Consider the following 10,000-nt stretch of genomic DNA (forward strand, 5'->3'; position numbering starts at 1 on the left):
TCAATTTTGGTGGATGGCGACTTGTAGACTTGTTGATAAGTGTCCGGGTCACTAAGTAGAGCTTCCATCTTGGTGTCATAGTCGGATCTGTCTAAAACAACGAAACAGTTCCCTTTGTCAGCTTTTGTTATCACACGTTCAGGATCATTTTTTAAGTCCTTTAGAGCTTTTTGTTCAGCTTTCGTGATATTTTTATGTGGTGGAATTCGAGCTCTATGGAATTCGAGCTCTATGGAATTCGAGCTCTATGGAATTCCACCACATAAAAATATCACGAAAGCTGAACAAAAAGCTCTAAAGGACTTAAAAAATGATCCTGAACGTGTGATAACAAAAGCTGACAAAGGGAACTGTTTCGTTGTTTTAGACAGATCCGACTATGACACCAAGATGGAAGCTCTACTTAGTGACCCGGACACTTATCAACAAGTCTACAAGTCGCCATCCACCAAAATTGAAAGAGAACTGAACAGCAAGCTCCTCGCTCTAAAAAGAGAAAATAAGATTGACGAAGCTACTTATCGCAAACTTCATTCCACAGATGGTTCTCTACCTGCCATTCGTGGCTCTATTAAACACCATAAACCTGGCTGCCCTCTTCGACCAATCGTTTCATGTATCGGCTCCGCCCTTTATAACACATCCAAGTTTCTATCAGATATCCTTTCTCCGATACAGAACCTTAATGGTTATTCTGTCCTCAACTCCTCCCAGTTCGCGAAACAAGTAGCTAACATCGAAATCTTGGACGACGAAGTCATGGTGTCATTTGACGTGGTGTCCCTTTTCACAGCTATCCCAGTGAATAAAGCTTGCGATTATATCCGCAATAAACTGAACTGTGACAACACACTACAGACCAGAACAAACCTCTCTACCGACGACATCATCTCTCTCCTTGACTTCACTCTTTCAAACAACTATTTTGTCTACAATAATCGCACTTACAAGCAGATTCATGGTTGTGCCATGGGCAGCCCTGTTAGCCCTATCGTCGCTAACCTCTGTATGGAAGTGATAGAAGAGTCAGCCATCAGCTCCGCCACTGTTCCGCCAAGGATTTGGAAACGATACGTTGACGACAGCTTTGTTGTCATCAAGAAAGCTGCTGTCCATTCCTTCCACGACACCTTAAACGCTGTCGACCCTAAGATCACATTTACCATTGAAGAAGAGAACAATGGACAAATTGCCTTCCTTGACACCTTAGTGTCAAGAAAAAATGGTGTTGCTGTCATTGACGTTTATCGAAAACCAACCCACACTGATAGATATCTAGACTTCTCCTCACATCATGAGAGAAAACACAAAATCAGCACGGCCTCTACTTTGTTATTCCGTGCGTCTAATCTCCCAAGCACTAACGAAGGAAAATCACGCGAGACCAACTATGTCACAGATGCACTAAAAGCCAATGGCTACCCGTCCTCAGTCATCTCTTATATTTCCAAAAATAGAAAGAAGCCACCATCACCAACTGTACCATCACCAGAAGAATTGGTAGCAATGTTCTTTAGTTGGGTTGACCCACAGAATACACCCCATGGATTTGCGTGCCTTCCATATATTAGCGGCTTGACAGAGCCCCTCATGAGATTATTACGCAAACATGAAATTCGAGTCGTCACCAAACCACTTAAAACCCTTCAGCAAGAATTCCCATCCCCAAAAACAAGACAGCCCTTGGACCAACAATGCAATGTTGTTTACAAAATTCCGTGCTCGGACTGTCCGTGGAGTTACATTGGCGAAACTGGAAGATGCTTTTTAACGCGGAAAAAAGAACATCAAAGAAACCTAAAAAATTTCGCGAAAGGGTCAAACATTGCCAGCCATGCATGGAAGAATGACCACTCTATTGACTTTAATAATGCATGCGTGATTGACAAAGGCAACTACCGTGTTAGAAAAACCTTGGAATCCTGGCATACCGCTAAAACTGTTAACGCGGACAATAATTCTAAACCGTTACCGAGACAATACTCTATTTTATTGTAATTTTTTCTAGATCATTCTTATTCATATTTTAGTTCTCACCCGCATCGAATTTTTACACCCCTTTTCGTATATATTTTAATTCGTGCTTCTTATATTTCATTCGTTAAAGGCTATAGATAGATAGCCGAAAGCTTATAATTTTTAACCAATTTTTAACCAGAGAACGTCTTTCAGATTCACAACATGTCTCATCCTGGTTACGGTGCAATTTTTAAACATAATAAGAAGTGGCGATAAAAACAAAGTAAAAAAAAACTTGTTCATAGCTGGTATTCTGCCAAGTATTGTGCACAAAATATTTTGAACCGAAGATGTTTGTGGAATTCCTTAATTTCAGGGAGTAAAATTCAAAGCACTATAACAAGGAGTACATAATTATACAATGCAACTTAACTGCCCTATAGTTGTTAAAATAACCAGGATCAAATTTAAATAACCACATACATGTAATGGTAAAAGGAAAGGAAAGGAAAGGAACTTTATTTAAGTGTCTAATCTTCTAGCACTGTAGAGCACTAATCGAGGACACTGTAAATTGAAACTAACAAGTTCACGCAAATCAAATCAAATTTTGGTTTTTGAGGAGAGGGGCAAACAGGAGTACTCGGAGAAAAACCTCTCGGTGCAGAGAAGGGAACCAACAAACTCAGCCGGCCACGTATGATGCAGCGTCTGGGAATCGAATCTGGGCCACATTGGTGGGAGGCGAGTGCTCTCACCACTGCGCCATCCCTGCACCCTAATCTAGCCTATTAATCAATACCCTGCAGCTCCTTGCACCTTGAAATTACCATGCAACTGAAACTGACTGTAGAAGTCAGCTCACTTGATGGACCAACTGACTGCCAAAAAGTCCATAAATACTTCAATTCTAGACAGATTTAACTAAACCCTAACAAATAAGCTATTCTTTCATAACCCATAAGGTGACGCACATTAGCTTTTAACAACACTGTGACCACCTCTACCCAGATCATTGAAATAACAGTTACGAACTAGTTTGCTGTGTTTGTGTTTCTTAACTCATACAATGACTTCCCTCTAAGCACTTTGAGCTGTCAGCCTTGTAGGGCACCCATTGAAAGTGAATTACTGAAACAAACTTGACACTAAACTGATGATGAAGAATGGTATCTGAAGAGCATTAACAACTGAGAACAACACTGTATGTACATGCACTACAATAATCATCACTTACATTGCTTTTTTATTGCATTAGTTCTTTCAGCAGCTTGTTGCTTCTGTTTCTCCACTTGTTGCTCATGTTCCTTACGTCTGCTAATTAATCTTTTGATAAGATTATTCACAGCATTAAGCAGGGTATGGAAATCATTCACTGTTTTGCGGTTACATTCACCCTTTTCTAACCAGTGAGCCAACAGATCCAGAGACTTTTCAATGGCTTGATCATTTCGAATCATTCCAAGAAGATGAAAAACTTGCTTACTGGAATACAATGTTTCCAGGTGTATTTCCTCACTTTGAGTTTGTAAGTTTACCTCTGTATGGTTGTCTTCATCACTGGGTTCTCTGTGATAATCAACACGAATGCGGCCAATTTTTGTTTTCCTGTCACTTCCATCTCCAATAACTAGAACATGGCCATTTAACTTTACTGCTCTATCCACAGGGTCATGCTGGACAAACTGCAAAAGGCAGTGTTTTACTTGGGCATTACTGTGAAGATAGGTAAGAGTAATCTTCTCAATGGAACCACAACAGCTAAAAATCTCTGTGATGATTTCTTCATCAGCCATACTTGGAAGGCCACCAATGAAAACAGAACGACACCCTTGTTGCTTTTCACTCAACGCCAGCACATAGGTGTCATCTATAGGAGGTACTAGGTAACAGTTAGGATGTATCACTGCATTCCAGGGAACAGCTGCAGTACTTCGAGATCCGTACTTGCTCTCATGCACTCTATTTTCTCTAGTCATAGGTGTGCCATAATTTCTTCTGTTGAGTGCCTCCCTCTGATGTCTCTCATGGTAACTCTCAGGACCTATCTCCGGATACAAAAAGTGCTGTGGTATTTCTCGATCACTTGCTCCACGACCTCTATGCCAACTCTCATCTCGAAATCTATCCTCTTCAGGTGGTGTATACCGAAATCGGTGGAAAGGTTCTCCTAATGTTCCCTCTTTACTATTATTGAAAAGAGGTGATGCCCTGTTGCTCTTGTAGTGGTCATTAAAGATTCGCATCCTCTGCATTCTGTCACTGTCCAGGTTAGCACTTGGCTGTGGCATTCTCAATCCACCTAGACGACTGATAAGTTGTTGGGAATTTGCTAAAGAGTTTCCAATTAAAGGAAACAAGTTAAGACCACCTGAGTCGAGAAAATGTCGCTTTCCATCCATCTTCGGCAATGTTGTGTTTCTGTAGTAAACACTTTACAACAATCTAAGTGGTAAAAAGGGCATAAAAAACTCAGCTACCACCGTATTTCTCATATTCGAGTTAATTAAGTATAAATTTAAACGAAGTCTCAAAAAATAAGACTCCACAAAACTACGGTAATTATTTAAGAACCTTCGTCCAGATAACTTTACTTGCATTTTCGAAGAGAGACCTCGTAAATCTAAAATTAAAAAAAAAGAGAATAAACGTTCTATAAAGACGAAACAACCTTACTTTGCCACACTTAATTTCCCCGAAGAAATAAAACTGTACTCTCCATGCAACGAAGACTGCGATATTCCCAATAATCGATAACCCATGCAGCTAAGATCACTGTTGGCTGGGGTGGGGTAAGGGTAACAATAAGTTGTTTCATTTAGGTGGTGCCCCTTCTCATAGTAAAAGCATTGTAAGAACTTCTAATATGTGTTATATATAAACGAAAGTAATGAATTGCATTTCCCTCTTTCTTTAAAAGTTAAGACTTTGCTTCAAGCAAAGCTATGAAAACTGTTCATTATTCCTCCCGACTCCACCCGTCATTCCACACATTGCAACAAAATCGATCCCAGGCTTTCTCTTGTGAACGCCTGGTGAGAAATGGACTTTACCGTGATAATGGCAACGTCATTTCCTTTTTTTTCTGGCAATTCATCAGTTTAAATGGCTTTTCCAGCAGACTCAGCTGAAGAGGGTAGCATTTATTTATTTTATTTTATGATGCTAATTCAGCATTTATTTCTCTTTTTCTCATTTTTTGATGTTATAGACTCAACATCTCCTGCAATCGAACAGGATTTTTTTTTTTTAATTACCCGGTGACAGGCATTACAAAAATTAGCTTGGAGGCACTATTTAGTTTGTTAATTTTTCAGTCAACCAGGGATCGTTCAGGTCTAATTTTGGTGATATTTGTGGAATTCATTTGCCGGTCATGTTGACACATGCACAGCCTAAATTTTACCCCTCGCCTCAAGATCTTCTGACCAACGTCATATATTATGTACTATTTAATAATTATTCCTCGAGCCCGAATGGGCTCTGAGTCAATAGCCCATGAGGCCGAAGGCCGAATGGGCTATTGACTCAGAGACCATGAGGGCGAGAGGAATAATTGTTTTAGTAAAATCCAACTAGTTGGTCAAAAAAATATCGATACAAAACATCTTTCGCTAGTTAAAACTAGACTTTAATTTTTGTTTTGGTTTTCAAAGCCGGCGCTTTTCGCTACTAGTGGGCTATAACAAATAGCCTACTAATAGCTGAACCAATCAGAACGCAGCATTGATAATAGACCACTAGTTGGATTTTACTAAAATATATTATCCACTGACGACAGGAAAATTATTCAATTTTCCATTCAGGCTATCAAAACATCAGACAGATCAAACGTTTTTTTCAACTGGAAGGCTAGCTATCTCCAGATCTATCGTAATACAATGCTATTTTACAGAGAAGGGAGCTCCAAGAAAGCGAAGTGAATATCATAGGATGCATCTTGCTTTTTTCAAGCATTTCCTGTTTCTTATCATGATTATTCTGAAGCATTTCTTTTTTTTCTTACACTGTTTTCTCAATTACAGTGGTTGAATTAAAATGTGCCGTTCAGTGTTACGCTTGGGGAAAGATTGGTTTGAGTAGCACTGTAGCCCAGCTAGCACAACACTCTTTTTCATTTAAGCTCAAGGAGGATAAACCATATTCTGAGGTGTGTTATACAATTTTTTGTGAGCTTTGATGGGAAATACTGCGTACTTATTGATGTGTAACATATCAAGTTCACCTTAAAAGGGTAATCTCCAAATATTTATGTAGGCTAAGTTGTGTTGTCTTTCTTTGTCTGGACAGCTCTGGATGGGAACGCATACAAATGGTCCATCAAAAGTGCTATTTAGAAAAGAAGAGGTCTTGTTATCAGAGTGGATTGATAAAAATACTCATGTTCTGGGAGACACAGTCAAAGAGGCATTTGATGGCAACCTTCCATATTTATTCAAAGTTCTATCAGTTAATAAAGCATTGTCAATTCAAGCACACCCAAGTAAATCTCATGCAAAACGTCTTCATAAAGAGAGACCTGATGTCTACAAAGATCCTAATCACAAGCCAGAAATGGCCATTGGTAAGAACTGGTCACCAGAACAAAACAAAGCACGGTTCTTGTTGTAATAATTAACCCTTGATTAGCACTTTGACTATCTTCCTTTGCTCTAATCAAAATCAAGAACTTTTAATTGATGAGGACTATGACGTTTTCCTCAACAATGAAAACAAGCAATAATATTTATTGTAAACAAAATCATCTCAATAAAGACACATTTCTTTCATTAAGGTTGAAGGTAAAATGGTCTTGTAGAGAGAAGGGACAGGCCCTCATATTTCAAAATGTTAATACTGGAGCCGACATGCAGAGCTACATCTTGCCAATGTTTTATTATTATTGCCTTATGTAAACAGCTTTAACTGCTTTTGAAAGTCTCTGTGGCTTTCGCCCATTTGCTGAAATCCAGAACTATGTCAGGACTATACCTGAGCTTGCGTTTGTCATTGGAGAGGAGGCTGTGGATGCCATTGCAAGTGGTTCAGGTAATTATTGCTGCCTAAGTTTGGGGAGCATAGTTTCATTCATCAGTTTAAAAGAGGTTCATTTTCAGAACTTGTTTTCATTGGAAAACAACATCTGTTCACTTTCTTGTGGTGTAAACTACAGTATTTATGTTACCAGTGTATCAATCAAAGGCAAACATACAGTCTAACATAATGGTTAGAGTGACTTGACTGTACTTAATCTATTTTCTAAATTTACTGTAACCTTACCGAAGATAAGCAACATTAATTAATTTTGAAGATTATTACATTGTTATGACTTAATATGTACATGTAAAATAAAACATTGAAAATCCACTGTTGTTGCTTGTCCTTATGGAGCAGGGATGGTTTTGCATTTGCACCTAAGTTGACTATAATATTAATTTAAGTTTTTAATAATTAAAATATTTGTGTTTGTTGTAGCTGTCACAATTATGCATATTGTGAGGGTTGTTACAACAAGTCAAGACTTTCTAGGGTTCTTGGCTTTCTACTAAAAAACTATTTATGACATTCAAATCTTTTAACAGATTTTGAAGCACTAAAAATAACTTTCACTTCTCTAATGGGAAGTAGCCCTGATGTTGTCTCAAAACATCTCCAGAATCTTGTGGACAGGATCACAAAAATGAAGTCCTCCAGCCATGACATCTCTCCGTACTGTGGGGAGCTACTTCTTAGATTAAACAGCCAATTTCCAGGAGATGTAGGCTGCTTTTGCATTTATTTCCTGAACTACATCACACTCAAACCTGGTGAGGCATTATTTCTTGGACCAAATCTACCACATGCTTATCTGGCTGGAGGTACGATCACTATGATTCTGTAATAATAATTCTTATTTTGTTTTAAGGGTTTTGATATGATGATGGAATTGTCTCATAGGGCTGCAATAGGAAGTGTAATGAAAGCAACACACAATCTCGTGTGCAGCAAAAGAGTTCAGAGTTTACAAGCGGTTAACTTACCTTTGGTTTGTCATTGGTTCCAAGAAAGTGTATATTGTAGCGACAAATCTCTTTTTTATTTTGAATGTGGTTGTCTTAGCAAGTGGCTAAATGTGTGAAAAAATAATCTGTTTGAGAAAGTAACAAGTGACTAGAAAGTACAATGTGCCAAATTACTTTGGTCTAGCTACCACCATAAAGAGACAATGTTGGTACACATTCATGATCTTTTAACCATAGATAAATCAGACTGTACAAAAGTATTCCAGGTGACAATAATAATAACAATATTATCAATAGTGCTGGCTTTTTGCAATATTATTATAACAAAAGTAACTATGAAGTGGTATGACAGCTTATATTTGAGGTACTGTCTGTTCTAGATGTTATCAAGGTGGTGTTTGATTGCTACCGGTCGTCTGTATGTATTTTTGCGGTACTGTTCATTCAGAGCTTGATTGTAATGCTGGCCTTATGCGTGTTTATGTTGAAAATGCATTCACGGCAGCCATGCATAAGTCATGTATTCTTTAAACATTTTTAGGTAATAATAATTCCTTGTAATTAAATTTTTTGTGAAACATTTTTAGACTGTATGGAGTGCATGGCCTGCAGTGATAATGTTGTCAGAGCTGGATTAACTCCAAAGTTAAAAGATGTGGACACTCTCTGTCAAATGTTAGATTATGGTTGTCATACCAAAGAAGAGACTATTTTTCCATGTCGCCCAAGTCCAAGTGATCCTTATGTTTCAATTTATGATCCTCCTGTGCCTGACTTTGCTGTTGCCAGGATACAGGTCAGTAAAAACAAAACGGTTGGTTTCAGATGTCTGTTAATATTAGTTTAATGAAAGCTGGATAAGCCCTCCTTTTTTTACTGTTTCCTGCAAACAGTAAGGTTCCTTACAAAAGAAGGTGGCCTCTTTCTCTTGCTTTGATTGCTATAATTCTGTGGAAAAGAAGTCCAGGAATAATTTTAGACATTTCCTGTTTCTTTCGTTTTTTTTATGCAAACAACTGGGCCATCTGAATAATGTTTGTCTTTTTTTTTTAGGCACTACAGCACAATGCCATGCGGTAATGGCCTTTTTTGAGTTTCTTTTCAAACCAAAACATTGTCAAATCCTTTTTCGGTGTATTTTTTTTAAAACTTTAATGAAGGAAATGTACCACCGTCTATTGAATGGATATTCAGCGGGAGAGACATACATGTACCGGTACCATTAGGCAACTCCTGACAGGAAACAAGACAGTTAAAATTATTAAAGATCAGTGAGATGACTTGTGATAATTTTAAAAGCAACCTTCTCATACCAGGCCTTTGTTTGAAACATAGATGCCCTCACTCCTTTCTTTTTATTAATCAATCAAATCATTTTGTAAAGCAATCACCCTTGTGATTGCTTGTGTGTGCCCATCTGGGTAACTGGGTAATTGCGATAATTTTATTTTTACAATTCCCCTTGCAGATTCCATCAAGCTGTCTATCATACAAGTTTCAAGGACTGAATGGACCAAGTATTGCCATAATGATCTCAGGATCAGGCACCATACATAAAACTTCTACCAATTTGAAAATAGATTTAAGAAAAGGAACTGTGGTATTCATCCCAGCAAACACATGTTTTGAGTTGAAATGTGATGGGGTAGACTGTGAAATTTATCAAGCCTATTGTGTCTTGTAGTTTAGACATGATTCTCAACATTTCAACTGAGTTTCATTTGAGAGAAATGAGCAAGTAAAGAAGCTAATAAGACTTTATGCCCCCTACAGTACTGTATAACATAAATGGGTTGCGTAGAAAAACCTATCTTTTATATCATTTACTTGTAGATTATTTTCTTTTGGTTCAGATTTATTGGTAAATTCCTGGAATAGCTTTGTACTGCATCTTGTGCAAAAAGTACAGTTGCTTATAGCAAAATGGAAATATAAATTTAAAACAATATCATAATAACTTGTTATTGAGTGGGGATATTGATAGGTTCCATTAAATATTAAAGCATTTAGCTCAATAGGACTTAGCTTCATACATGTTGCAATTTTCACGAAGTAAGGAA

At 37.8% G+C, this 10,000-nt stretch overlaps 2 protein-coding genes and 1 long non-coding RNA gene across 5 annotated transcripts in view; 1 reads left to right on the forward strand and 2 right to left on the reverse strand.

Annotated features, from left to right (window-relative positions):
• The window catches only part of LOC138028253 (golgin subfamily A member 6-like protein 24), a 28,544-nt gene extending 23,777 nt beyond the window's left edge, over positions 1-4,767 (reverse strand). The window contains exons 1-2 of one of the 2 annotated variants that reach the window (XM_068875723.1): positions 4,636-4,767; positions 3,197-4,404 (exon numbers count right to left, since the gene is read on the reverse strand). In XM_068875723.1, coding sequence (XP_068731824.1) covers positions 3,197-4,361 — 1,165 coding nt within the window. In that variant the 5' untranslated portion in view covers positions 4,362-4,404; positions 4,636-4,767. Of the gene's footprint in view, positions 1-3,196; positions 4,405-4,533 lie in introns of both variants that reach the window. The other variant, XM_068875724.1, reaches the window with a different exon arrangement.
• Positions 4,768-4,978: 211 nt separating this feature from the next.
• LOC138029258 (mannose-6-phosphate isomerase-like) overlaps positions 4,979-10,000 on the forward strand; it is a 6,020-nt gene continuing 998 nt past the window's right edge. Inside the window, exons 1-7 of one of the 2 annotated variants that reach the window (XM_068876971.1) lie at positions 4,979-5,095; positions 5,985-6,109; positions 6,250-6,523; positions 6,859-6,987; positions 7,521-7,796; positions 8,528-8,736; positions 9,409-10,000. The exon at positions 9,409-10,000 is cut by the window's right edge and continues 998 nt beyond it. In XM_068876971.1, the coding sequence (XP_068733072.1) occupies positions 5,065-5,095; positions 5,985-6,109; positions 6,250-6,523; positions 6,859-6,987; positions 7,521-7,796; positions 8,528-8,736; positions 9,409-9,624 (1,260 nt within the window). In that variant the 5' untranslated portion in view covers positions 4,979-5,064 and the 3' untranslated portion in view covers positions 9,625-10,000. The remainder of the gene's footprint in view (positions 5,096-5,984; positions 6,110-6,249; positions 6,524-6,858; positions 6,988-7,520; positions 7,797-8,527; positions 8,737-9,408) is intronic. The other variant, XM_068876972.1, reaches the window with a different exon arrangement.
• Positions 9,681-10,000, reverse strand: part of LOC138029260 (uncharacterized) — a 2,978-nt gene continuing 2,658 nt past the window's right edge. Inside the window, exon 2 of the long non-coding RNA XR_011127848.1 lies at positions 9,681-10,000. This exon is cut by the window's right edge and continues 310 nt beyond it. This is a non-coding gene — a long non-coding RNA (uncharacterized lncRNA).

This window comes from Montipora capricornis, chromosome 13 (assembly GCF_036669925.1).
Source record: "Montipora capricornis isolate CH-2021 chromosome 13, ASM3666992v2, whole genome shotgun sequence".
NCBI lineage: Eukaryota > Metazoa > Cnidaria > Anthozoa > Scleractinia > Acroporidae > Montipora > Montipora capricornis.